At 44.6% G+C, this 24,878-nt stretch overlaps 1 protein-coding gene across 1 annotated transcript in view; it reads left to right on the top strand.

The window, feature by feature from the left end:
• Positions 1–8,728: 8,728 nt before the first annotated feature.
• SH2D4B (SH2 domain containing 4B) overlaps positions 8,729–24,878 on the top strand; it is a 61,938-nt gene continuing 45,788 nt past the window's right edge. The window contains exons 1-2 of the mRNA XM_040485589.1: positions 8,729–9,095; positions 10,453–10,600. Coding sequence (XP_040341523.1) covers positions 8,995–9,095; positions 10,453–10,600 — 249 coding nt within the window. The 5' untranslated portion in view covers positions 8,729–8,994. The remainder of the gene's footprint in view (positions 9,096–10,452; positions 10,601–24,878) is intronic.

Genomic DNA, 24,878 nt, shown 5'->3' on the forward strand with positions numbered 1-24,878 from the left:
TGGAAGGGAGACAGAAAATGAGAATTTTACGCAAGCACGTTGCTGTTTGATTAAATTCTGCGTACTAAAAGCAAGGAAACAGTGGAAGGAGGATGGAGGGGCATCCTCCATCCTCCTAGTGCATCCTCCTAGTGGCATTTGGGACAATTATCTGTTGCCTTTTCTTCTGTGGGGCTGCTGATCATTTTCTTATTTGTTTGTAAGTGTTCTTTGTATATTTCAGATAAATTTTTTTCCCCTAATCAAGATTCTGTGAAAAAATTAAGCCCTGATATTTTAGCAGTGAATCTTGCAGTGTGGTCCATGGGTTCCTGGAGGTCTGTGACTCTGCATGTCCACAAGGTTAAAACTATTTTCACAATAATACTAAGGTGCTATCTGACCTTTTTGCCACATTTGCGCTTGTGCTAACGATGCGAAACTAAGAGTGGGTAAATGGGCTGGTGTCTTAGTATCAGTAGCCATTGTCTTTTTCCACCATCGTGTGGTTACAGTCAAGTTTATGATGGTTTCACTCCTCGATGAGACAGTAAACCTTATTTATTATATTGTATGATAAAATGAGAAGTATGCATGAAGCATTGAGGAAAAGCACTGTGGAATTTCTGGAGTCATATGGTGCACCTCTTGATTCATAGAAAACCTTCTATTCTGAAGTATTCATAGACTGCTTCAAGTTTTTACTTGAAGGAAGACTGAAAGATAAACTACGGCTTTGTTAAGACTTGGGGATTTGAGAGGCACCTGGGTGGCTGAATTGGTTAAGCGTCCGACTCTGGATTTCAGCTCAGGTCATGATCTGGGGGTTGTGACATCGAGCCTGGCGTTGGGCTCTGCACTGAGTGTGGAAGCTGCTTAAGATTCTCTCTCTCCCTCTACCCCTCCCGCCGCGTGCTCTCATTCTCTCTCTCTCAAAAAAAAAAAAAAAAAAAAAAGACAAAAACAAAGACTCGGGTATTTGAAAATGAATAAAGTGAACCTGTCACTTGAAAAACAACTGATACAATATATGCCAAAGATAAAATCCCAGCTTACAAGCAAAATTTAGAATTTTCGGAAAACTCTGTCACCAGAATCATGAGACTCATGGTGATGTTAACAAACACTTTTCTAATATTGTAAAATAAAATGTGTCCACATTGGGAATATCTACTTGACCTAGTGAACCAGTATTTTCCAAAGGACCAATGAATAACGTTGCAAGATCATGCATTAGTGAAAGACCCATTCGAAGCACAAAATAAACCAATTGATATTTATTTTGCTTTTTAGAATCTTAAGCTTTTTATTTTGAAATAACTTTAGAGACTTCAGAGTTGCAAGGTGACCCAGAGAATTCCCATATAGCTTTCACCCAGCTTCCCCAAATGGAAACATTTTATATTATCATGGTATATTGATCAAAAGTAAGAAATTAACATGCAATGAGTTCTAACATAACAAAGTACAATAAATTCATTGATATTTTTTCAGGTTTCACATCACAATATACCTTTAAGAAACTACGATTTGTTTAAGTTTCATTGTGGTATCAAAGATTATCAATACATATCTGAAAAAACTATCAATTTTTCTATTTTCTTCTCCTTTCTAACTATGTATCTGTGTGAAGTCAAAAATTTTTCATAAACTTCAACTAAAATTACATATTGCAACAGAATGAACGTAGAAGCAGATATGAGAATCCAGATGTTTTCTATGAAGGTGGACATCAAATAGATTTGCAAAAATGTGGAACAAGGCCACTCTTCCAATTAGATAGTTTTGTTCTAGAATATGCAGCCACTTTTCATAAAAATGCTAGCTGTGTTAGCGTGTCATGGATTTGCCAATATTTTAAATAAACATTAATTTTTTTTCCGATTTTAGTTTTGAATATGGTAAATATTAGTAGATATAACTCAAATAAATTAAAGCGTTTGAGATACTCCGTATCTTTAAAGAATGTAAAGGCATCCTGAGAGCAAGTTATTTGAGAACGGTTCCCTAAAGGATTCATTGTATGTAATGAGTTAACTTTTCTACAGTGCATCAGGCAAGTACTATCTATATACCATCTTTGGGAGAACTGAGGAAAATCATCATTCAAATTACGTTTTATAGGGCTTATTTTTCTCACAAGACCCCAGTAGGGCAAGATTGTTCTAGACATTAATAAGTTTAATAGATGTAAAATATGTTGAACCATGATTAGCAGATAAGCCCTCTGTAGAAGTTAGCTGTTATTATTGCTTTAATTAATTGTTGCAATCATTTGACAGTTATGTGTATTCAAATATCTTCTCTCAGTTGGTGGCTTGGTTTTTAATTGCCTTTATGGTGTGCGTTTTTGTGTAGAAATTTTAAGCTTTAATCTGTATTCAAATTCATCCACATTGTCTCTTACAGTTTATTCTTTTTATGTCTTGTAGCAGAAATTCTTCCCTTCCCCAAAGTTATCATGATGTGCTTTTATACTTCCCTCTAGAAGTTTCCAAGTATTCCTTTCCATCAACTCATGAAACCACTCTTATTAAGATAACCATGACCTCCATGTTGCCAAATTCAGTGGTCAGTTCTCTGTCTTCATCCTCTTGACTGCAGTTGATGCCTCCTTAATTCCAGAAATTCTTTCTCCCCTTGGCTTCTGGGATATCGCTCTTTTAGGGTTGTTCCCCTGCCTCACAGGGTTCTTTGTCCTTGTCTCCTTTGGGGGTCCTCCTGCTGTCTAACTGTTGAAGTGTCCTGGGCCTCTGTGCTATACTCTGTCCCTGTTGTCATCCAGTTTTGTGGCTTTAGATATCTACACACTGATGACTGCCAAACTTTTTGTCTTCTTTCTAGCCTCTCCTCTCACCCCTATTTTATTCAACTGCCTATTGGACACCGAATAAGCATGTCAAACTTAATTTGGCCCGGATGGAATCATTGATTTCGCCAAGTTGTTTCTTTCATGTTACCAGTTTCAGTCACGTGACCATTCGTTCTATCATTTGAGCTTGAAACATTGGAGTTCTCTTGTTCCCTTTCTTTCACAATTTGTATCCGGAATTTAAGCAAATATTGCTTTTTTTCTTCAGAATATATCCTAAATCTCAAGAAATGATTTCCTTTCACAGGGACCGTTCACAAATGCTAATGGACCCACGGTTTTCCCCACAACAGGTAGAGTGCATTGTGAAATGTAAATGAGATATGTCACTTTCCCCGCCCTCTGCTTCTTGTGGCTTCCATCTCACTCAGGATGAAATCCAGAGTCCTTACCTGTGCCATCCGTGTCCACCAGGGCTGGGGCTGCTGCTGCCTCTCCACCTTCTCGCCCACTCTCCTTCTTGTCCACTCTACTGCAGCCACAATGGCCTCCTTGCTGTTTCTTGCACTTGCCAAGCACTTGGCTTCAATAACGATCCTTTCAGGCCCCTGCTTTGCCTGGAGAACTTTTGTTCCCCTTTTCTCTGTAAGAGTTACATTCCTGGTGACCACGATTTGCCAGGGGACCCATGTGGAGTCCAAGGCTTCCACACCGTTCACTGTTTCCACATTCCTGTTTGGAATAGATTCCATGGAGGTGTTTCTTGTATTCCTATGCATTCTTTCCCCTATTATTTTGTATTTATTATTGTTACGTGCTTGGAGAAGAGAGGTGCATCTTCATGGGGACATGAAAAAGGAAAGCCTTTAAGTCTATAATTTTTCTTTTATGTGCCGATAGTTTTGGGCTGCATTTTCCTTTTACGTAATGCATAATTTCAATTTTGATTTTTTTCTAAGATTTCATAGAAGACCTAGGAGATATCTTGTTAATTATGAATTTATTAATGGCTTTTATTTTAATTTTTTAATTTTTATTTTTTTAGAGAAAGAGAGTGCGAGCAGGGATAGGGGCAGAGGGAGAGAGAGAGGATCTTAAACAGGTTCCACACCCAACGTGGAGCCGGAGGCGGGGCTCAATCCCAAGAGCCTGGGATCATAACTTGAGCCAAAATCAAGAGTTGGATGCTTAACAGACTGAGCCACCAGGTGACCCAAATTTATTAATGACTTTTAAAAATGGCTATTTTTCCCATCAATTTCTAGTTTTTGTATTATTATTAGCGATTATGGCCTATAAAGTTCTCATATTTGCAAGCTCAAAAGGAAAAAATATAATGTCAAAAGCTAAGGAATAAAGTTCTGTAATTAGTAACTAAAATTCTGTTGACACATTATTCAAATCCTCTATATTATTTTTAAATAATTAAAAAATTTTTAAATATTTAAATAATTAAAAAAATCTATGTGATCCATCAACTTCTGAAATAAATGTAGTAAAACTTGCATCATATATATACATTCTCAAATTCTTCTTGCCTTGTTAGGAGTTTTCTGAGGGCACCGGGATGGGCCAGTGGGTTGAGTGTCCAACTCTTGATTTTGGCTCAGGTCATGAGCTCGAGGTTTGTGAGTTTGAGCCCTGCGACAGGCTCTGCAATGACGGTGGAGATCCTGCTGGGGATTCTCTGTTTCCCTCTCTCTCTGCCCCTCCCCTACTTGCTCTCTATCTCTGTCTTTCAAAATAAATACGTATTTTTAAAAAATTTAAAAAGTTAGGGGGTGCCTGGGTGGCTCAGTTCGTTGGGCATCCAACTTCGGCTCAGGTCATGATCTTATAGTTTATGGGTTCGAGCCCCGTGTCGGGCTCTGTGCCGACACCTCGGAGCCTGGACCCTGCTTTGGATTCTGTGTCTCCCTCTCTGTTCCTCCTCCTGCTCACACTCTGTCTCTTTCTCAAAAATAAAGATTAAAAATTTTTTTTAAAAAATTTAAAAAGTTTGGAATTTTGTTTGATGCAAGTTGTCTGCTGTATCACATATTGTGTCAAGTTTTATGACTGTTACATCTTCTTTGTGGAGTGCATCTTTTATTACCACACAGTATTCTTCTTTGTCTTGTTGAACACATTTGTCCTTGAATTTGCTTTGTTTGACATTGCCACTCTTGCTTTCTTTTTGCTCACCTTTTCACAGTCTATTGTGAGCTAGCTCTTTATTTTTAACCTTTTTCTTGTAAAAAAAAATGTATGTTTTATTTAAATAATCCACAGTTAGATTTTATTCTTTTATTCTTTTTATATTGTTATTATTTTTTTAAGTAGACTTCATGCCCAGCGTGCAGCTCAACGTGGGGCTTGAACTCACGGCCCTGAGATCCAGACCTGAGCTGAGATCAAGAGTCAGATGCTAAACCGACTAAGCCATCCAGCTGCCCCTAGATTTTATTTTTTGACCACGTCTGGAAGCCTCAGATTTTCAACAGGGGAATTCTGTTTGTGTTTTTTGTGTTAACGAACATACTTAGGGTTTAGGGTTTCAGTGTTATTTTGTGTTTGTTACCTATATCAGTTAATGATGTGCTTGACTTTACCTAATGGAGCACCTAGCAAATAGTTGCTTCATTAAATAACTATTTCTTGTTTATATGATCACATTTCATTTGATAATGATAGAACTGTATTCTTTGAAGTTCCTTACTTGCCTGCAATGGCCAGGCTGGAGATGTACTGCACGGGTTAGTATTGGTGTATCTGCTCAACAGAATCATGAAGGCCCCGAATCCTCTCTTTCTCCTTGCTTGCCCTTGGCTTGTGGCTTTCTTCCTCCTAGAGACAAAAGTCTTCCTGCTGTCCCTGGCCTCACCTCTTCATTCCAGGGAGGAGGAAGGAGGAAAGGGTGAAGGGGTTTCTTCCAAGGAGTCTTCCCCTTTCGTTCCGAGGGGGAAAGCCCTTTGCTCAGACTTCCACTTACGTCCACGTTGCCAGAAACAGGGACATTTGCTTTCTTCTAGATCGATCGCTCACCAGTTTTACTTGTCCTTTGAGGCCGGCGTAGAAACATGCCTCTCCCAAAGCTGAGAGATGTTTGTAACACCCTGAGCAGATCGGGGTTTTCTGATGCAGGGAGGAAGGTGGGGGTGGGGTGGGCAGTGGTCAGGAACTGCCTGTCTGCTGTAACAGCTGCATAGTTTTTGTTGTTTTCTCTTGTCCCTTTACATATTTTCATAAGATCGGTAGGCCTCTTATCACTTATTTCCCCCCACTATTAATTTAGAAGATGTATGGGGCGCCTGGGTGGCGCAGTTGGTTAGGCGTCGGACTTCGGCTCAGGTCATGATCTCACAGTTTGTGAGTTTGAGCCCCGCATCGGGCTCTGTGCCGACAGCTCAGAGCCTGGAGCCTGCTTCGGATTCTGTGTCTCCTTCTCTCTCTGCCCTGCCCATGCTCATGCTCTCTCTCTCTCTCTCTCCCCCCAAAATAAATAAACATTAAAAAAAATTTAAGAAGATTTATAATTTTAATAGCGGTTGCCTCCCTGTTTCTACCAGTCATAATTAAGCCTGTGTTTCTCTATTACAATATTTCTTTCAACGTGCAGAAAAATGACAGTGCCCTCCTGTATCAGGGAATTAATGCTGCCCTCGGTAATAGATACACGCTGAAATTTCAGCGAATTAAGTGAGGAAGCTTTATTTCTTGATGTGGATGAGGTAACTCTTCTGTGTCATTGGCTTTCAAACATGGACTCGTGGATCAGGCTGCTTTTTTCTCGCGATGCCACCATCTTGGATGAAATGGGTGGATGAGAGACAACGAGGAAAAGACATACCAGTTGCAAAAGCCACAGCCTGAGAGCGTACAAATCAGATCCCCTGACCTTCATAGACTAGAATTCCTTCACATGGCCACATGGAGCTGAAGGGGAGCTGAGAAAAGTAGTCATCTGGTGGGTTCAGGGAAGGGAAATAGGGTGCCAGACAGCACGGCCGTTGTCATAGATTGTCATTCTGGTCCCTCACACATTGTGTTCTCCTCTTCCATGTAAATACACTCACCATCTCCTTAATGGGGACACCCTCAAGTCGCAGGCAGTCACTGCATCCAGCCCAAAGTCCACAGTCTGCATGGATTCTGCATTAATCTCTAGAATGTCTGGATGTGGCTGAAAAGACATGTTACCTAAACAACCCCACCCCCACCCCCACCCCGTACGACACAGTGCACAGCAGTAGAGCAGGTCCACTATGGAAATGAGGAGAATGTGAGCCTCACTCAGTCACTAGTTGATAGCATTCCTGAAGTCCTGCTAGTCAGGCACTGTGAAGTTCTCCTGTCCTGGCAGTGAGGGGACAGCCTTGAGTGAGGGTAGGACTGTGCCCTAGAGGAGGCTCCTCCTTGTTCATTGTCCCCCTTGGCTTTATCTGACTGAGTGTTGAGGACCACGCCCTCCTTGGATCAGGATACCCTTTGAAATCTGCCTCCCATTCATTCGTGGAGGTTGGGTACCCAAAGGTTGCTGAAGTCTTGAATAATCGAAGGCTTTTTTGTTTTAGTTCAGACTCAAAAACTTAGTAGGCTTCTGACCTGTTTGCTTCCATGTCCCAGGAACAACATCTAAAATTCTTTTCTAGACATATTTTGCAAGCTGACTGTAATTCTCTGCCTCTTTTTCCCTATACCTCTACTTGCAACCGAAGGGCATCTATCTTAGGCTCTTTGAAAAGTAAGTGGGAAGGATTGCACTCTTCATGCGCTTGTGTTAGCCTGGCTCCTCCGAGGAGTTAGAGACAGGGATGGGGTTACACACACAAGGGTTTTATTCAGGAAACGTCTGGGGGGGAAAGGGGAAGAGTGCTGGAGGAGTGTCGGAGAGCCATCACCCTGCAGCACAAGTCTGACCTTGAGTGAAGGAGGCAGGGAAGGCAGATGAGGGGATGAGGTGTTCTAGGCAGCCATGCAGCCCAAGGGAAGCTTATCTAGGCCGCATGGAAGCTGCCCATCCGAAGGGTCTGGTGTCCCCTAGAAATGGGCCCACCATGCTGAGTCAAAGACTGGGGCCACCTCTGGGAAGCACGGCCATGGGCAAACACAGGAGCACAGGGACTGTACTGTTTGCAAGGTTATGCTGTCTGTAGTTGGATGTCTGCGGAGCACATTCTCATGGCCACCTGTACCTTAGGTCACTTTATTCACCTTAGAAGTTTTATGAGGCTCTGTCATGCAAAACTGAAAAAAAAAAAAAAATCCCATCTCTTGTAATTTGGGCCCTAGAAAGAGGTGGCTTTTCCAATCCTACAAAGTCCCAAATTTCTATATTCTCTCTATTCTCTTTCATTTTGATTTGCTAAGCACTCAATCCTTTCTTGAACTCCTTTCTTTCTCTTAACACCTTGCTGAACACAGCTGCTAGCAACCAACACCCGCTCTCAATGTTCTGTTTTCTAGCGTCTTCCTTAGAGTGGCAAGGTCAGAAGGTACGAGGGTCTGCCTTTCCAGTTGCAGCATCTGACAATTTGATCAAGTGTTTTGCCCTTGCATAGCATGGATCTCTGGCCATCCATTCAGCCTACTGCTGAATGCCAGCAACCTGCTAAGGCAATGGCATTACATAGTTTACATTTCTGTGTCAGCACTACCCCGCTTTGGGGACAGATTTGCATTTTAGTCACGGGAATCGATGGGGTCTGTTGCCGCCGGCAAACCAAGAAATCTCAGTGGCTTAAAACAACACGGGTTTATTTCTTCCTCACGTTACAGGCTGATGTGGGTCAGGGGCCTAGCGTCTTCATCTTGCAACACTATCTCCGTTCCCCGTTTCCAGCCAGTGGACTGGAGGGAGAGAGAGGAAGGACTGGTGCGCTGTCTGCTGAAGATCTCAGAGGGGCTCGGCCTCCAACACCAGTTCCAGCCTTGGGCACCGGCTTTGGCAGCTGTGATGCTCCCCAGAAGGGGCGGGAGGAAGAGAGGGAGGTGGCATTGCACTCGGGCCGGCCGATATCTCTCTGGAATGCCTTTGTCGATGACACTGCTATGTAGAGAGGTGTGAAGGTTGTGCTCCGTTGGCCAACCTAGCTCATCCCATACTAATTGGGACTCAGACCTGTTTCTTCTTCCTTCCTGGTGCCTCCTTCTGCTGTGAGGCAGCGAGTGACAAGCACATCCAGTGGCTCCTGGGGGCAGATGGTGAAGTCTGGGTCTGGATCATGGGAGAAGGCCCTGGCGACAAGCCCTATGAAGAGATCTCTGAGGAGCTGATTGCGGAGAGGGCACGGCTGCAGGCACAGAGGGAGGCCGAGGAGCTCTGGTGAGAGGTGCAGATGGGTACCGGGTCGGGTCTGAACACAGAGCCTACGGTGGGTCCAAGCTGCAGGACGCTAGGTTGTGGGTGGGAGGGGGGAGGTGCCAGGCAGCTGGCTGGCCGTTTTTTTGGCTCAGCTAAGATTAGGGGACCAAAGCACCAGTCTTCCATCAGGTAGGTCTGGTGGGTTCAAATCCAGGCTCCACCAGTTACTTGTAAGCTGATCTGGGGTCTCAGTTTTCACATCTGTGGTGTGGGCATAACAACACCCTTTCCATCTGGACATAGATTGGATTCACTGCAATGATACAGATGGCGTGCTTTTCCTCTATTCCTCGCGGAGCTGTCCCTGGGACAGCAGAGGAGTTTGGGTTCACGTTTGTGGCTGCTTGTTGCTCTTCACCGTACCTGCCTTTCTCACACAAGGTGCATAGCTGAGCCCCCAGTGAGATTTGGAGTCAGACTTCTTTCATAAACAACTTTTAACTTATTTTTTCGGAAATCCATATGAAGTTGACTTCAACACTCCCCTACCCCCCCTATAAAATAAGTGACAATATTTTATTTTATTTTTAAGTATTTATTTATTTATTCATTCATTCATTTACTTAATATATGTATGTATTTATTTTTGAGAGAGAGAGAGAGAGAGAGCACAAGCACAAGCAGGGGAGGGCAGAGAGAGAGAGGGTCAGAGGATCTGAAGCGGGCTCTGCGCACACAGCAGAGAGCCCGGGGTGGGGCTCGAACTCACGAACCGTGAGATCGTGCCCGGAGCCGAAAGCAGACGCTTAACCAACTGAGTCACCCAGGCTCCCCTTAATAACAATATTTTAGTTGTAAAATTGTAGCAACAACTCAACGCCCACCGCCTGAGATAATCACGGTGAGCATTTAGGCAGCACGTGCTTTATAAACTGCTTTATTCACACCTTGATAAAGTGATTAATATAGATTCACAGTGTTATTTAAGACTACTATATAGTATCCTATTACATGAGAAACCCAATTTATTGGCCCTGTTGATGGACATTTAGGTTGTTTGCCGTTTGTTATGTTATAAAAATTCTCTGATGAACATCTTCTACCTACATCTTTGTAAACTTGAGTGAGATATAGGATTTCTGAGTCTTTTTTTTTTTTTTTTAATCCCTGGCTTCCTGACAATTCTGTTGATTGACACTCCCTTCCAGGAGGGTGACTGTTTCTCTCCAACTTGGCAACATTGAGTTTTGCTGACCTTAGATCGTTGTCATTCTGATGGACCCAGAAATATTGCCCATAGTTTTTATTTGAAGCTCTGTGATTACGTGGTCCTTCAGTCTCCTGCATGAGCTTATATCTGCTGGTGTTTTATTGGAAGGAGACAGAAGGAGGCAGAAATCACCAAGAAGTTTCGGGATGCGCTGGCCAATGAGAAAGCCCGGATCCTGGCGGAGAAGTGGAAAGTGGAGACGGAAGACCGTAAGGCTGCCAAAGTCCTGGAGGAGCGCATCCACGAGGAATTCAAGGTGAGGCCATGCGTGGAACGTGTGTGTGGCCACCTATGCGGGCTCCCAGGCAACTGGCGCCCACCTCTGGTTTGAGCATTGGTTGGCACTGAACAGAAATCTCACATGTCTGAGCAGGAAGGAATTTGACACACCAGTTGGGCCAAGTCACTTCTCACTGGACAGATGAGGAAACTGAGGGTTAGACAGAGGAAGAGATTTGCCAAGGACAAGTAGCTGGGGACTGAGCCAGGATCAGAACTCAGACCTTCTGCCTCCCAAATGAAGGGTCCTGCAAAGGGACCTAGAAATTGTCAAGGTTGTGGTCAGACCAGCCTGGCATCCAGTTCCAGTTTTACTGGTTAGTGCTGCGTGACCTTGGGAAGCTGGCTGAACTTCTCTGAGCCTTCACTTTCTTGTTTATAATATTAGGGTAATAATAACACCCAACTTGAGATTTTTGGAGGATGTAAGGAGATGAAAAATGCACATTTTCTGGCCCCAGACAGAAAATTGTTGGGAACCTTGCATACCTATTCATGCTAGGAAAGTTCAGTGCCGGTAAAGGAGATTTACACTGCTCTAGTTAGAAGTTAAGATTGCCTGAAAAAAATTTTTTTTCCTGGTCCCTATTTTGCATTTTTTCCCCCTACAGGAATAATATATTTTGGGGGTGAGGGTAGAAAACTCAAAAATACATATAAATGAAAAGAAGAAAATAATAATCTGCTGAATCCTATTAATGATATTATTTTAGGGGCACCTGGGTGGCTCAGTCGGTTAAGCGTCCGACTTCAGCTCGGGTCACGATCTCGCGGTCTGTGAGTTCGAGCCCCGCATCGGGCTCTGGGCTGATGGCTCGGAGCCTGGAGCCTGCTTCCGATTCTGTGTCTCCCTCCCTCTCTGCCCCTCCCCCGTTCATGCTCTGTCTCTCTCTGTCTCAAAAATAAATAAAATCTTAAAAAAAAATTTAAAAAATGATATTATTTTATAAATTGTATATTCATGTAATGTGCACATTTAAACATTTTAAAAGTATTTTTTCCTATAATGATTAGATAGAACAATGGCCCCTTAAGATCATTTATGTTGCAAATATTCTTCTCAGTGTTATTTTTTCTTAATTGTGGTTATAGTGCTTTTGGACGTACAGAAGATTTCAAGTTTTATTAGCCAACTATATCAATCTTTTCTTTTAATGTTTATTTATTTTTGAGACAGAGAGAGAGAGAGCACGAGTGGGGAAGGAGTACAGAGAGAGGGAGACACAGAATCCGAAGCAGGCTCCAGGCTCTGAGCCGTCAGCACAGTCTGATGTGGGGCTTGAACTCACAAACCGCGAGATCGTGACCTGAGCCGAAGCCAGACGCTCAACTGACTGAGCCACCCAGGCACCCCTATATCAATCTTTTAAAAATTATTGTTACATGCTAAGAAAGATCTGTGCCACTACAAGCTTATAAAACACTAATCTACGTTCTTTTCTATGTCTTTCATGGTTTTATTTTTTTTGCATTTAATTTCCCTCCACTTTAATTTTTCTTTTAAGGTTTGTTCATTTCTCAGAGAAAGAGACAGATCGTGAGCGGGGGAGGGGCAGAGAGAGAGAGGGAGACACAGAATCAGAAGCAGGCTCCAGGCTCTGAGCTGTCAGCACAGAGCCCGACACGGAGCTTGAACCCACAAACCGCGAGATCATGAGCTGAGCCAAAGTCAGACGCTTAACCTGCTGAGCCACCCACGCGCCCCAATTTCCCTCCACCTTAGAGTGTGGTATGATATAGGGCTATAACTTTGTTTTTCTTCCAAAGAGTTAGCAAATTGTCTCATCATCATTTATTATATCATCTCCCTTCTCTTAGTGCACTCGCTGCCTTGATTCTTCTTACCTACCTTTGGATCTCTTCATGGGTTCTTCTTCATTGATCATTCCTGAACCAGATTCACTTATTTAATTATTGTCGCTTTTAAAATGAAGTTTAACATCTGCTATCAGGGAAGAACCTATCCTTGCTCTTCATTTTCAAAATGTCCTTGGCTAATTTTAGTCATTCTTGGCCCACTAGAGATACATCTGAAACATCATGTCGCCGTCCTCCTCCCCGAAACAACAAAAAAACACACGGTGATTTTCATTGGAATTACATCCGCATTAGAGATTTTTTTCTCGTTCAGTCTTCTTTTTCAGGGCGTGGTGTCTTCTTCCTGTTACTCAAAGCTTCTTTCTGTCCTTGATAAAAATTTTTGAAACACCTCTCTATGCATCGTCCACCCAATCCCAAACACGCACAATAACTTATATATACGCATGGTGCCTCCGTCTTTTGGAACTGAGCAAAGTTTATTGTTTTATTTAAATGCTCCACGTTTCTTTTCTTTTAAAAAAAATTTTTTTTCAACGTTTATTTATTTTTGGGACAGAGAGAGACAGAGCATGAACGGGCGAGGGGCAGAGAGAGAGGGAGACACAGAATCGGAAACAGGCTCCAGGCTCCGAGCCATCAGCCCAGAGCCCGACGCGGGGCTCGAACTCACGGACCGTGAGATCGTGACCTGGTTGAAGTCGGACGCTTAACCGACTGCGCCACCCAGGCGCCCCCACGTTTCTTTTCTATGTAAACCTTAGGTTGAATATTTTTTGTTGCTATCATGAAGATTGTTCTCATTACTTTAAAACCTAGTGCAATTGCTGCTTATATATTTACATTGCTATTGATCTTATTTAATTTTCCCTTGCGTTATATATACATTTTTAGGAGATTCATTTACTCTCAAAACATACGATTTAAAAGCAATTTCAGACTTGCAGCAACAATGAGAGAAAAAAACAAATGTTCGTGTGTTCTCCCCTGAAATTCACCAGTTATTGATGCCTTGTCCAATTTTCATTCTCCTTCCTCCTCTTCCTCTATATCTGCATCTATCTATATGCAGACGTATATATACACACACATATCTACGTACGTACATTTTTGGTGCTACTGCTAAATTGTTTCGCTAAACAATTTGAATGGAAGCTGTAGACATCACATCCTCCAGCCCAGGGGTTAGCAAACTATTTTCGGTAAAGGTGCAGATAGCTAATATTTTAGGCTTTGTCGGCCGCACCGTCTCTGTCACAACTCCTCAACCAGGCCATTGTAGCACAAACACGGCTACAGACAATATGTAAGCAAATGGGGGTGACTGTCCTTTAACAAGACTTTATTTTAAATAACAGGGGGCAGATCTGGGAGCCTTAGTCTGCTGACTCCTGATCACACACTATGTACTTCAGCGTGCCTCTCCCATGACTGAGTACCTTTGCCCCTGAGTAGCCAGGACAATCCTGATCGCGCCTGTTGAAATGAACAATAATTCCATGATAGTATCCATAATCCAGTCAATCCACGGTGGAGAGATGTTCAGTTCGTATCGTTGGATTTTGCTTTTGGTTGTTCAAGTCTGCTGGGGAAGAAAACCAATACTTTCTGTGTATCTCTAACAGCAAGAACCCCATGTTCTAGTCTCTGGCCCCCCTCCTTCCCAGAGGTGAGCTGAGTCTCAGATACTGGGAGGGTGGCTCCTTGGAGCTGGGGTCCTGGGGTTCATTTATTTCACAAGGAGATTCCAGAGGGAATGAGTTCTCAGAGATTTTCGGGTTGAACTTCTCCTTGAGAACTTTAGTGAGAGAGAGAGAGAGAGATGATACGTTGTGGGGCGCTCTCTGTGGACATTCATGGAGGGCTCGGTAAAGCCATGAGGTTCACTAAGGAACCCAAACGCAGACTTTTGGTGTTATTTCCAAAGAAGGCCATGGTAATTATATGTTTGTTTTTGTTTTAAGAATTAACTTGCTGAATGTGAATGTTTACACATCAGTACTCACATTCTAATTCTGATTTGGCGTATCTGCATTTTGAAAAGCCTCAGACTTGCAGGTTGTATCTGTGAGGCCCTGGTGGGGCTCACCAGGGCAATGTCTGACAGGAACACCAGCACATGGACTCTGGAGTGGGAAGGGCCAGGTTTATGAACTAGGATATTTCCTGTCAGAGCTGTCTGTAAGTGAGCTACCCTTGTATTGTGATGAGATCTTCATTGCAGGAACTGCTTACCATGGGCTGAAATGGTATCTGAAAAGTTTCTGTGGTGGATTAAATATGGCCGGTGGCACGTTCTTTGCCATGTCTCTCTTTGAAACTGCTCTTCCCTTGAGTCTGCCCTGGCCTTGTGACTAGCTTTGATCGGTAGAGTGCAGTAGAAATGACTCTGTGTAACAGTTGAGGACAGGATACAGGAGATTTGTAGCTTTGGCCCCTCTTGCGATGCTCACTTTTGGAAGCTGCCCCCATGAGAAGCCCTATGACCTTAGCCCATCACTCTGTAAGGAAACCCAGGCAAGCCAGGCAGAGAGAAAGGGGCTGTGTGGGGGAGCACTGAGGCACCAGACACGTGAGTGGAATCTTCTTGGTTCTTCCAGTGAATGACCCCAACCAAATAATTGGCCTCGGATGCCTCGGATTAACCTATGGAACCACAGGCAAATAAGATTGTTGTTGTTTTAAGCCATTACGTTTTCTGGTAGTTTGCTACTTGGTAATAGACAACCGGATCAGTTTCGCCAAAGGGATTTCCGCACTGGATTAGAGATTGGCTTAGATAATTTTTATTGTGTCTTTCAACAACCAAGACTCTAACCTGACGTGAGGCTCGCATGCAGGCATACGCCAACAACGTTTGTTTAATTTCATACATTTTTCCCCCTTTCCCTGAGAACCTGAGTGCAGGTTGTTTGGGGGAAGTGATGGTGGTAGTTATAAACTCCCTCCTCTCCTCAAGTGTAGAGGGTGCCAGGGGAGAGAGAGAGATAACTCTGGGAGTAACCTTCAGCCCCCACCATGCCTGGGGGACTATGATGGAGCTCAATGGAGCACCTGTACGCGTCCGGGTGTGAGCAGAGACGGGAAATGGACAGGAGATATGTGGAATCGTGAATGGTCTGCTGGTGGGAGAGGAAAAAGTGATGGGGGAAGCCAGACAGGGATCTGGCAAGGTAGGCTGTGGAGCCCTTGGGTGCTACCATAAAGAGGCAGACAGTTCCCTGTGGGCAGAGCAGAGCTGTGAGGATCTTGAAGCAGAGGGACATGGCCAGATCAAGTTCAGTGAGAGTAACTGGTGGTGATGGTTATGATTCAAGTGCTGAAGGCATGGCGAGAGGGAGAGGCCAGTGGTCAAAGTGGGAACTGCTGAGTGTGACTATGGTGAGATTCAGGGGGATGGACACAGAGAAATGGAGGTGAAATCGGCAAGGCTTGGCATCAGTTAGATGCCGGGATGGGGGGAACCCAAAGAGCAAAGACATCAGAGCCCCAGGCTGAGGAGTAGGGACAGGGTGCCACCCTGTTGCTATGGAGATCTGGGAAGGCAGAGTAGGCTTGGGGGGAAGAGAATGTGCTTGGGCTGGCTGGGCCAATGTGGTTCTCTAGAAGGGGAATTTGGGGTGGGGGCTGGAGGAGAGGGGAGACGCTGGATGGGAAGCCTGCTGGTGGAGGGGGTCTGGCTGGGCTCACTTCCGGCTACCGGTGTGGAGGATGCAGGCAGGTTCTTGAAATCCTCCTGCTTATAGGACAGATAATAGTGAACATTCCTTTGAGAAAATGGGGAGGAAAAAAAATCCCAGAATCTTGTGTCAGGTTAAAGAGGGAACTTCAAAATAGAAGATACAGACAGCTGGAAACCTGTTTTTAAAAACCATTCTGTTGTGGCTGGCACCATTGGAATGCAATTTACAATGCATATGAAAATGTTCCTTTAGTAAAAAAGGGGATCAGGAGGCCAGATATAATTTGCATATTTTCTCTGCTTTCTTAACTCCTAAAACTGCTTTTGGCTGCTTCTGTCTCTGCTTAAGACCGCAGAACACGGACAATAAGGCTCCTTCTCTCTCACTCTTAGTCTCCCTCCCCTCCCTCCTCCTGCCAGGGTTCCTGATAAGGAACAGGCACAGGTTGATAGAGTTAGGCTGCCCTTTAGTTTTTTTTCCATTTTCTATTCAAGGCCACTCACACTCTTTGTTTTTTCTTTCTCCTTTAAGGTTGTAGTTCATTTTGGCCCTTCATGACATCTTGTATGACTACAGAAACTATCCCCACCTTATTTCCAAAAGGATTATATAAATGGTGGGGACACTTTCCACTTTTCAATTTTCTCTAGAAAATTGTAGACTTTATCTGAGTTTCTCTTGGACAAGGCTGGCATCAACAGGACAACATGATATAGTTTACGCTTCGCCTTTCGACAATCATCACAAGCCCTGTCTTACCTTCACTTGTTCACTTGCTCCTCCAGTCAGTGTTTATGGAGCACCTGCTATCTGCCAGGCTCTGTGCTGGGGGCTGTCGATGGGGGAATAAATGATACAGGCCTGGCCCTGCCCTTTTGGTGTATCTCATCTCGAAAAGCATGATGGTATTATTTGGGCCAGATGAACAACTAAAGGGTTTGGGACGGCCCTCCCGCCCCTGGAATGTGCCACTTTGGCATGTGGATTGTTTTGAGCTGAAGGCAATTGAGACCCTGAGGTCTCAGGAGAAACTATCGCCCCTCCCTCCAACCACATAGAAGAATCTCAGTGGGGGCTGTTTTCCAGAATGAGGGTTATTAACAGTGATAAATTTTATCTGAGTGACCCATCTGTATGGCAGGGCAGACATCTAATTACCAAACAGCTGCTCATCTCTTTATCACCCTGTGAGGTGCATTCCTTTCTTTTGAAGTCCCAGACCCCTATCGCCTCTCCTAAGCTCAGGATGACACAGATCCCTCATTTTGCCTGATGGTCTTTGGAATTTCCATATCCGTGTCCTTTCCTTGTATATCTGTTATTAAATCTGATTGTCTCCTGTTAATCTGTCTCACGTCAGTCTGATTCTTAGTGCCGCAGGAAGGACCCTTGAAGGGGACAGGACTGCTTGCTCCCCAACACAACAAAAGCGACTATGCCTTCCAGAAAAGCATCTGTCTCGGTGACATTTTCCATCGGGGTGGGGCGGACCCGGGCCTCTGGGGGCTCCTGTGGTGTGCTGTTACTGATGGGTTATCAGGAGAAGGGGGATTGAATAAGCCGGACGGCTCAGAGGGCTTTGGGCCTGCCAGAAAAAGGCATCCATTCCTAATGTGGAAGGGAGTGTTTTCATAGTCGCCTTTTGGCTGCCTTGGCCTGTGGCTGCTAAATTTAAAGATAGACTTTCACTGGGGCTCATGGAGGAGCCGAAGGATTCTGAGAGCAGCCCCAAACAGGGAGAGATTTTCAGACGATTTCAGCTGTGAAGGGTGAGTCATTTCAGCAAGACCCTGGAGGGAATGATGCAGTGCTCTTTATCTGTAGGTGCAAAATGTTTCCTTTTGTTGTCCCCATCCCTGTGAGAAGCTTGTCTTTGTCACAGTAAGTGGCCAGTTATTTTCCTTGGAGATGGAGGCTGTTTTCCGACTCCCAGTCTGTTGTTCATTCGTGGGTGCAGAGGATTGAGTGAACAGTGGCACTGCCGTTTCTTTATGTATTTATTTATTTGCTGGTAATTATCACCCCCCCCCTTTACTGAGCTACAATGTACAAAGAAAAATTGTATATATTTGAGATGTGCAATGTTTTGGTGTATGCATACGTCGTGAAATGATTACCATAATCAAGATAATGAACGCATCTCTCACCTTACCTGGTTACCGTTTTCGTGTGTGGTGAGAACACTTAACATCTGCTCTCTTAGCAGATTTCAAGTATACAGTGTAGTGTTAACTATAGGTACCATGCTGTACATTGTATTTCCAGAATTTATTCATCCTGCATCACTGAAACTTTGTAGCTTTTCACCAAACACAATCTAGTGTCTGTTGACCAATGAATGGATAAAATGTGATATATATACATAATGTATATGTGTACACATATATGTGTATGTAATGTGTATATATATATATATATATTATGATGGAATATTATTCAGTCTTAATAAAGAAGGAAACCCTGCCATTTATGACAACATGGATGAACTTGGAGGACGTCAGGCCAAGCATCAGTCATGACCCTTCTCTAGGGTGCAGTCTCTTTGTTATGGGCCTCATATGTTGACGGCCTAACTTCCACCATCACAGAATGTAAGTGTATGTAGAGGTAAGGTCTTTAGAAACGTCATTAGTTAAGATGAGGTCTTCAGGGTGGGCCCTAATCCAGTATGACTGGTGCCCTTATAAGAAGAGGAAATTTGGACACAGACATGTGTGCCCACAGAAGACAGGGCATGTGAGACACAGGGAGAAAATGGTCTATCTAGAAGGCAAGGAGAGAAGCCTCAGAAGAAACCAGCCCTGCCCACGCCTTGATCTTGGACGAATGGGTGCTCTAATTGATGAGTTATGGCCTCTATAGCTCATTAAGTGTCTGTTGTTTAAGCCTCCTGGTTTGTAGTACTTCGCTATGGGAGCCCAAGCAAGCCAATACACTCCTTGTCTGTATCAGAAAGTAGGACCAGGAGGCTGAAGCCCCTCTGACTCTGACAGGTCTTGGCTGACTGTATTTTCCCTAAGACCTGCTCCCGCCTGGAAGACCTGACGTGGGCAGGTGCTGGATCTGAAGTGTCTGGGTGGGCGCCATTTTAGCTGGCACTCTGTGTGTTGGGTGATGTGACCTCCTTGGTCAGAGATGGGGGGGGCCCTGTGGGGGCACAGGAAACCTGCTGTGTACACCTTAATGCTGTGCCCACGTGGGGCTGATTTTTGCTCTGCTGACATGCTGGTGATTGCCGAAGGTGAGTTTTTTTCACGGCTTTGAGCTAAAACCCCGCTTGTTCTGCTTTGGAGCCAGGCCGACTTTGGTTCCAGTTTTGTATCCATCACCAACTCTTGACTCTAGCATTTCTCACCTGAGGCTATTTCCCTCCTGACCCCACACTCCCCTCCACCTGTTGATCCCTGTCTCTGCTTGTCTGCAGATGTCCTTAAAGGGCTGCCTGCGGTCATTCCACCCCCTCCCCTCAGTCGCCTGGGTGGCTGCCTTCCCCTCCCCTTACCTTGGCCGCTTTCACTCTCCCATCACATCCTGTGGCCACCACCCGCCTTCCCTTGTCGCTTCTCTGTCCTTATCTTCTGCGCTGTCTCGATGTCTCTGGGCCTGCAGCTCAGTTTACCACTCCCTCTTACTTGAAATGTTCTCTTCTATTGGCTTCTCCAACAGACATCGCCCCTTCTGGGTTTTTAGCTTATCTGTTGGCCTTCCTTCTCAGCCTCCTTTCCTGGCTCCAGCTCTTTCTCTCAAGTTTTAAATGGTGGAGTGGCCCAACACACTCTGGTTGTTCTCTCTCCCTCTCGCTCTTTTTGACTGTTATTATTGAGGTGTAATTGATGTACAGTGTTAGTTTCAGGTGTGCAACATACTGATTTGACCATTCTATGCATTACGCAACGCTCACCTCGATAAGCGCGGTCACCATCCGTCACCATGCAACATTATTACGGTTTTATTGACTATATTCCCTACGCTGTACTTTCATCTCTGTGATTTATCTCTGGTTGTTTTCTTTTGATCTGCATTCTTTCTCTCAGGGATAGCATTAGGTCCTGTGGCTGAGACACTTCATCCCTCTGCAGATGGCTTCTCAGCCAATATCTTCAGCTGAACTTGCCCTGAAGCCCAGGCACACGCATCCTGCTGCTAACGGCAGGGAACTCATCAAAGATAGCATTTTCACTTCTCTTCTTTCAAACACGGTAGATGATTCTGTACTCAAACATGGCAAACCCATTTGCAATGCTGGCCCTATTGTGTGTGTGGTTTTTCTCTGCCCGGAAATTTCTTTTCCCCAGTACTTACTTACCAATATTCTTCCTTATTGTTCGGTTATCAGATCACATTGTCCCTCCTAGGAGGGCTTCTGGTCACACAGCCTAAAGTAGCTTCCTAAATTCTGTCACTTACCCTGTTTTAATTCTTTGCACACTGTTTATTATTCTCTGGCCTTTCCTGATTTTTATTTGTCTGGTGTGTTTCACGCACTGGAAGGTGAGCTCTGAGGGTGGGGCCTGTGTGCGTCATGCCCATGGCTGTGTCCCCAGAGCCCACAGCCCGATGCCGGCCTGAGCCTCTAGGTGCTTTGTGTTTGGTGAGTGACTACATGAAGCCACTTGCCTTCTTTAGCCCTAATTCCCAACCCTTGAGAGTGGCTCATTTGGAAGTGGAAATTTTATTCTTTAGGATTAAAAAATGGATTTGAATTAGTGGAAAAACCTTAATCTATATCATTTCAGAAGAAACAAAAAACTTTGTCTTTATTAATGAGGGATTAAAACTCAGTTATCTTTTTTTTTTCTCTTGTTGATCCATTGAAATAGTAGCAAAGGACCGAGGAAGTTCTAAAGCACAAGGAGATAGAAGACGAGAAGAGAGAACAGATGAGAAAAAATTCACCAGAGTTTGGTTGCGGGAGGGGGAGTGGGGAGGGGTTCAGTGGGGTGCCAGCAGGAAGAGCGTGAGTAGGTGAGCTGTATTGGTCTGGATCCACATGGGCTCAGGACCCGGAGGCACCAGGGACTATGGCGAGGGGAGCCTAGACTGGCTCAGTTTCTCTGTGGTGTGGCTGGACCCCCATGTCCCCATTTTCATCCATTTCTTCCAGGCTGCTCCATTCTTCCCTCCAAGCGGAAGGAGATGGGGCGCTGGCAGGGGTCCAGAGCTCAGTGTGTCAGGCAGAGTGGAGACAGCAGGCCCGGGGCAGATGGGAAACGGTAAAGGTCTGAACATGTGCAGTGGGACCTGCAGCCAGGGTTCCCCTCGGATGCACAGGGCCGCAGGTATTTCTGCATGGTGTCTTTGTTTATAATAAACTATTAACTTGAGCCACATAAAATCAGCCTGTTAGCTCTGTTCTGGTGACCTAATCGCATGCGATCCTGTGATGAAAGTATGGTGCTGCGGGCACCTGGGTGGCTCAGTCAATTAAGTGTCCAACTCTTGATTTTGGCTAAAGTCATGATCTCACAGTTCGTGGGATCAAGCCCCACATCCGGCTCTGTACTGACAGTGCAGAGCCTGCTTGGAATTCTCCTCTCTCTCTGCCCCTCCTTCTCTCTTACTCTCTCTCTCTCAAAAATAAATAAATAAATAAATAAATAAACATTAAAAAAAAAAAAATACCATGCTAGCTGGCAGGTTTCATCTGCTTGCCAGGTCACCCTCCTGGAACCATGGCCTGGCCATCAGGCTCCAGGATGCCTCCATAAATGAATCCTGGAGCCCCTATGGGGCATATGGTTAACACCTTTCACGAAGGAAGGGTCAGAGAGCACCGAGGGGGAGAAACGGAGACTAGGGCTCATGCAGGAGCCGGTCTGGACTTGGAGTACCTTACCTGGAGTCCACTGCTGCCCCTGCCAATCCTGGGAGGACTCTGTGGCCATTCCTGGGGGGGGGGGACCTGAGAGGGATGTTTGCAAAGAAGACATTTCAAAGCATGGTGTTCCTATGAAATGTGAGGTGTGGGCCATGGGTTCTGCTTGTTAGGGTCTAAGGGCTGTCCTGCTTGCAGCCTGCCTCCCCCACAGACTTCTGGTATGCTGGTGGTCAGACATCACTCAGGTAGGATAATCTCCGAGAAAGGACTTCTAGATACTTGAGCGTTCCCCGGCGAAATGGCTGATTCCTTGTCCATTCATCCTAGAGTGGAGCCCACCTCTCAAAGAAGTCCCGTCTATATACTCTGAGTCTCTGTGTAGTTATTTTTCTCTCTTGAATATGAATAGGCAGCCAGGAAACATCAGACATCTGAGGAAAGCCTCCAACACGAATGACAAGCATCACATAAAACACACTTTAAAGAAAATAAAAAAAAAAACCAGAGGAAATAGATCGAAATCAGAATATAGGGGAGAAAAAGCTCTAACATCCTCAGAGATGAAACATTACACTCATAACAGGGATGAAACAAGAACAGGGTGCAATGAAGCCAAAAAGAACGACCAAAGAATAAGAAGGAGGGCTTGGGGATTACAAATGCAGTGCTTGAAATAAAAAATGTAGTAGCAGATTTAGACAAGAAAGTCAGTGACATCAACCAGGAAGTAGAACAGCAAAGACAGGGGACGGAAAATAAGAGAGAAATGATAAGGCACCAAGAGGATAAAGTCAAGGAGTCCAGCATTTGACAAACAGGAGTTCTAGAAAGAAAAACAGTGAGAGGAGAAGAAATTATCCAAGAAATTTTAAGCCAAGGTGTATTAGACTGGAAAGATCTGAGACTTCAGGCAGAAAGTTACCTGAGTGCCTGGCACAGTCAATGAAAGAAAATCGCCACCAAGGCACATCATGTAACTACGTTCAGAATGTCAGCGATAAAGAGAAAAATTAATATCTCATGCAGAAGATTGAGAATCCGAGTGGCAGTCCTGGATGCTAGGAGGTAAAGTCTTCTAAATTCTGCTTTAGGAAAATGATTTTTAATTAAATTCTATGCTCAGCCAAATGAGCTGTTATATCTGAGGGCAGCATATAGATGTTTTCAGCTAAGACTCAGTGAGTGTCTCTCTGTGCGTCCATAGCTGAGAAGGCCTGTTGCTGCCAAATGACGAAGTGGCTAGAAAAAGAACAAGGAACAAAGAAACAAGAGCTTCAACTCAGGGAGGGCTGAGAAATGAGTCCCTGGTGGGTGGACAGACAGGAGACTCCGGTAACAACCAGTTGAGTTGGGAGAAAAAGGGAGGCTGGCATCTGGGGGCAGTGATGATCCTGGAAAAATAATAACTGCTGTTTATCTGTTATAATAATAAACACAGTGGGGCACCTGGGTGGCTCAGTCGGATAAGCGTCTGGCTTCGGCTCAGGTCATGATCTCACGGTTCGTGAGTTCAAGCCCCGCATCAGGCCCTCTGCTGTCAGCAAAGAGCCTGCTTCAGATCCTCTGCCCCTCCCTAACTAGTGCTCTCTCTCTCTCTGTCTCAAATAAATAAACATTTTAAAAAATCTTTAAAAAATAATAAACACAGAGAAAGATCTACCACAGGTCTTAGAGAAGTTTGGGAAAACTCAATATTCAACTTCAGGATAAAACAATTATAAACTCAGGAAAGAAACAGCCATCATACTACCATGTTTTACTAAATATAAGATGCCATTATTAGTTACGTAACGACTTGTCAATCACCATGTTAAGAAGAAAGAAAAAACCGTTGCCCATGAAAAAGGCAGATTGTAGGTTGTGAGACATATACCCACGTTTCAGAGATTGTGTTAGAAGGCTAAAGAACATCACGGCGCCCCAGTCTGGCTTTGCGGTGAGCCATATTTAGTCTGACCCATTGATTTCACCACAGAGAGCGATGTCGACATTGTGAGGATGAAGAGAGGGAAAGTGCGGGTGTGTACCTGTGTGAGAAACATTAGTGCTAAATAGTCATGAAGCAAAAATGAAAGGCAGTAGTTTAATGCCTAGAATTGATACATCAAAATATTAGCCGCATTAGGCAGACGGAGATGTAACCACACGAAGGAGCAGGCAAAATAAGGGAGAATGGTGGCCTCTGGGCACTGGGGAAGGGTGGGGTAGGTTGGGGTGAAGTGGTTTGGAGACTTGCCGGTTTTTATTGTATTAAAAAATTTTTTTTAATGTATATTTGAGAGAGAGAGAGAGAGAGGACAAAGACAGCTTGAGAGGGGGAGGGGCAAAAAGACCGAGACAGAATCCGGAGCAGGCTCCAGGCTCGTAGCTGTGAGCTATCAGCACAGAGCCGGATGCAGGACTCGAACCCACAAGCAATGGGATCATGACCTGAGCCGAAGTCGTATGCTTAACCAACTGAGCCACCCCCAGGCGCCCTGAGACTTGGTGGTTTTATTCCATTTATGTATGTATGTATGTTTATTTTTGAAAGACAGAGAGAGACAGAGCGTGAGCAGAGGAGGGGAGAGAGAGAGAAAGAGGGAGACGCAGGCTCCAGGCTCTGAGCTGTCAGCACAGAGACTAAGGTGGGGATTGAACTCAGAAACCGTGACATCATGACCCTAGTGGAAGTCAGATGCTTAACCGACTGAGCCACCCAGGCACCCCATAGGCTGGCTGGTTTTTTAAATGAGCCTTTGGCATATAATGCACGTTTGACCAAAGGTAGAGGAAAATACACACACACACACACACACACACACACACACAGCCCTTTTGGAGATTAAAAGAGGGACAACAATTGCAGAAGTGGGGCAACCCTGCTTGTCTCTGAAATACCTTATTCGGACATAAGGTTAGGACATGGTCCTATCCTGCTTCACTGGCCCCCAGGA

The sequence above is a fragment of the Herpailurus yagouaroundi genome, unplaced genomic scaffold, assembly GCF_014898765.1.
Source record: "Herpailurus yagouaroundi ecotype Mexico unplaced genomic scaffold, PumYag 163, whole genome shotgun sequence".
Taxonomy (NCBI): Eukaryota; Metazoa; Chordata; class Mammalia; order Carnivora; family Felidae; genus Herpailurus; species Herpailurus yagouaroundi.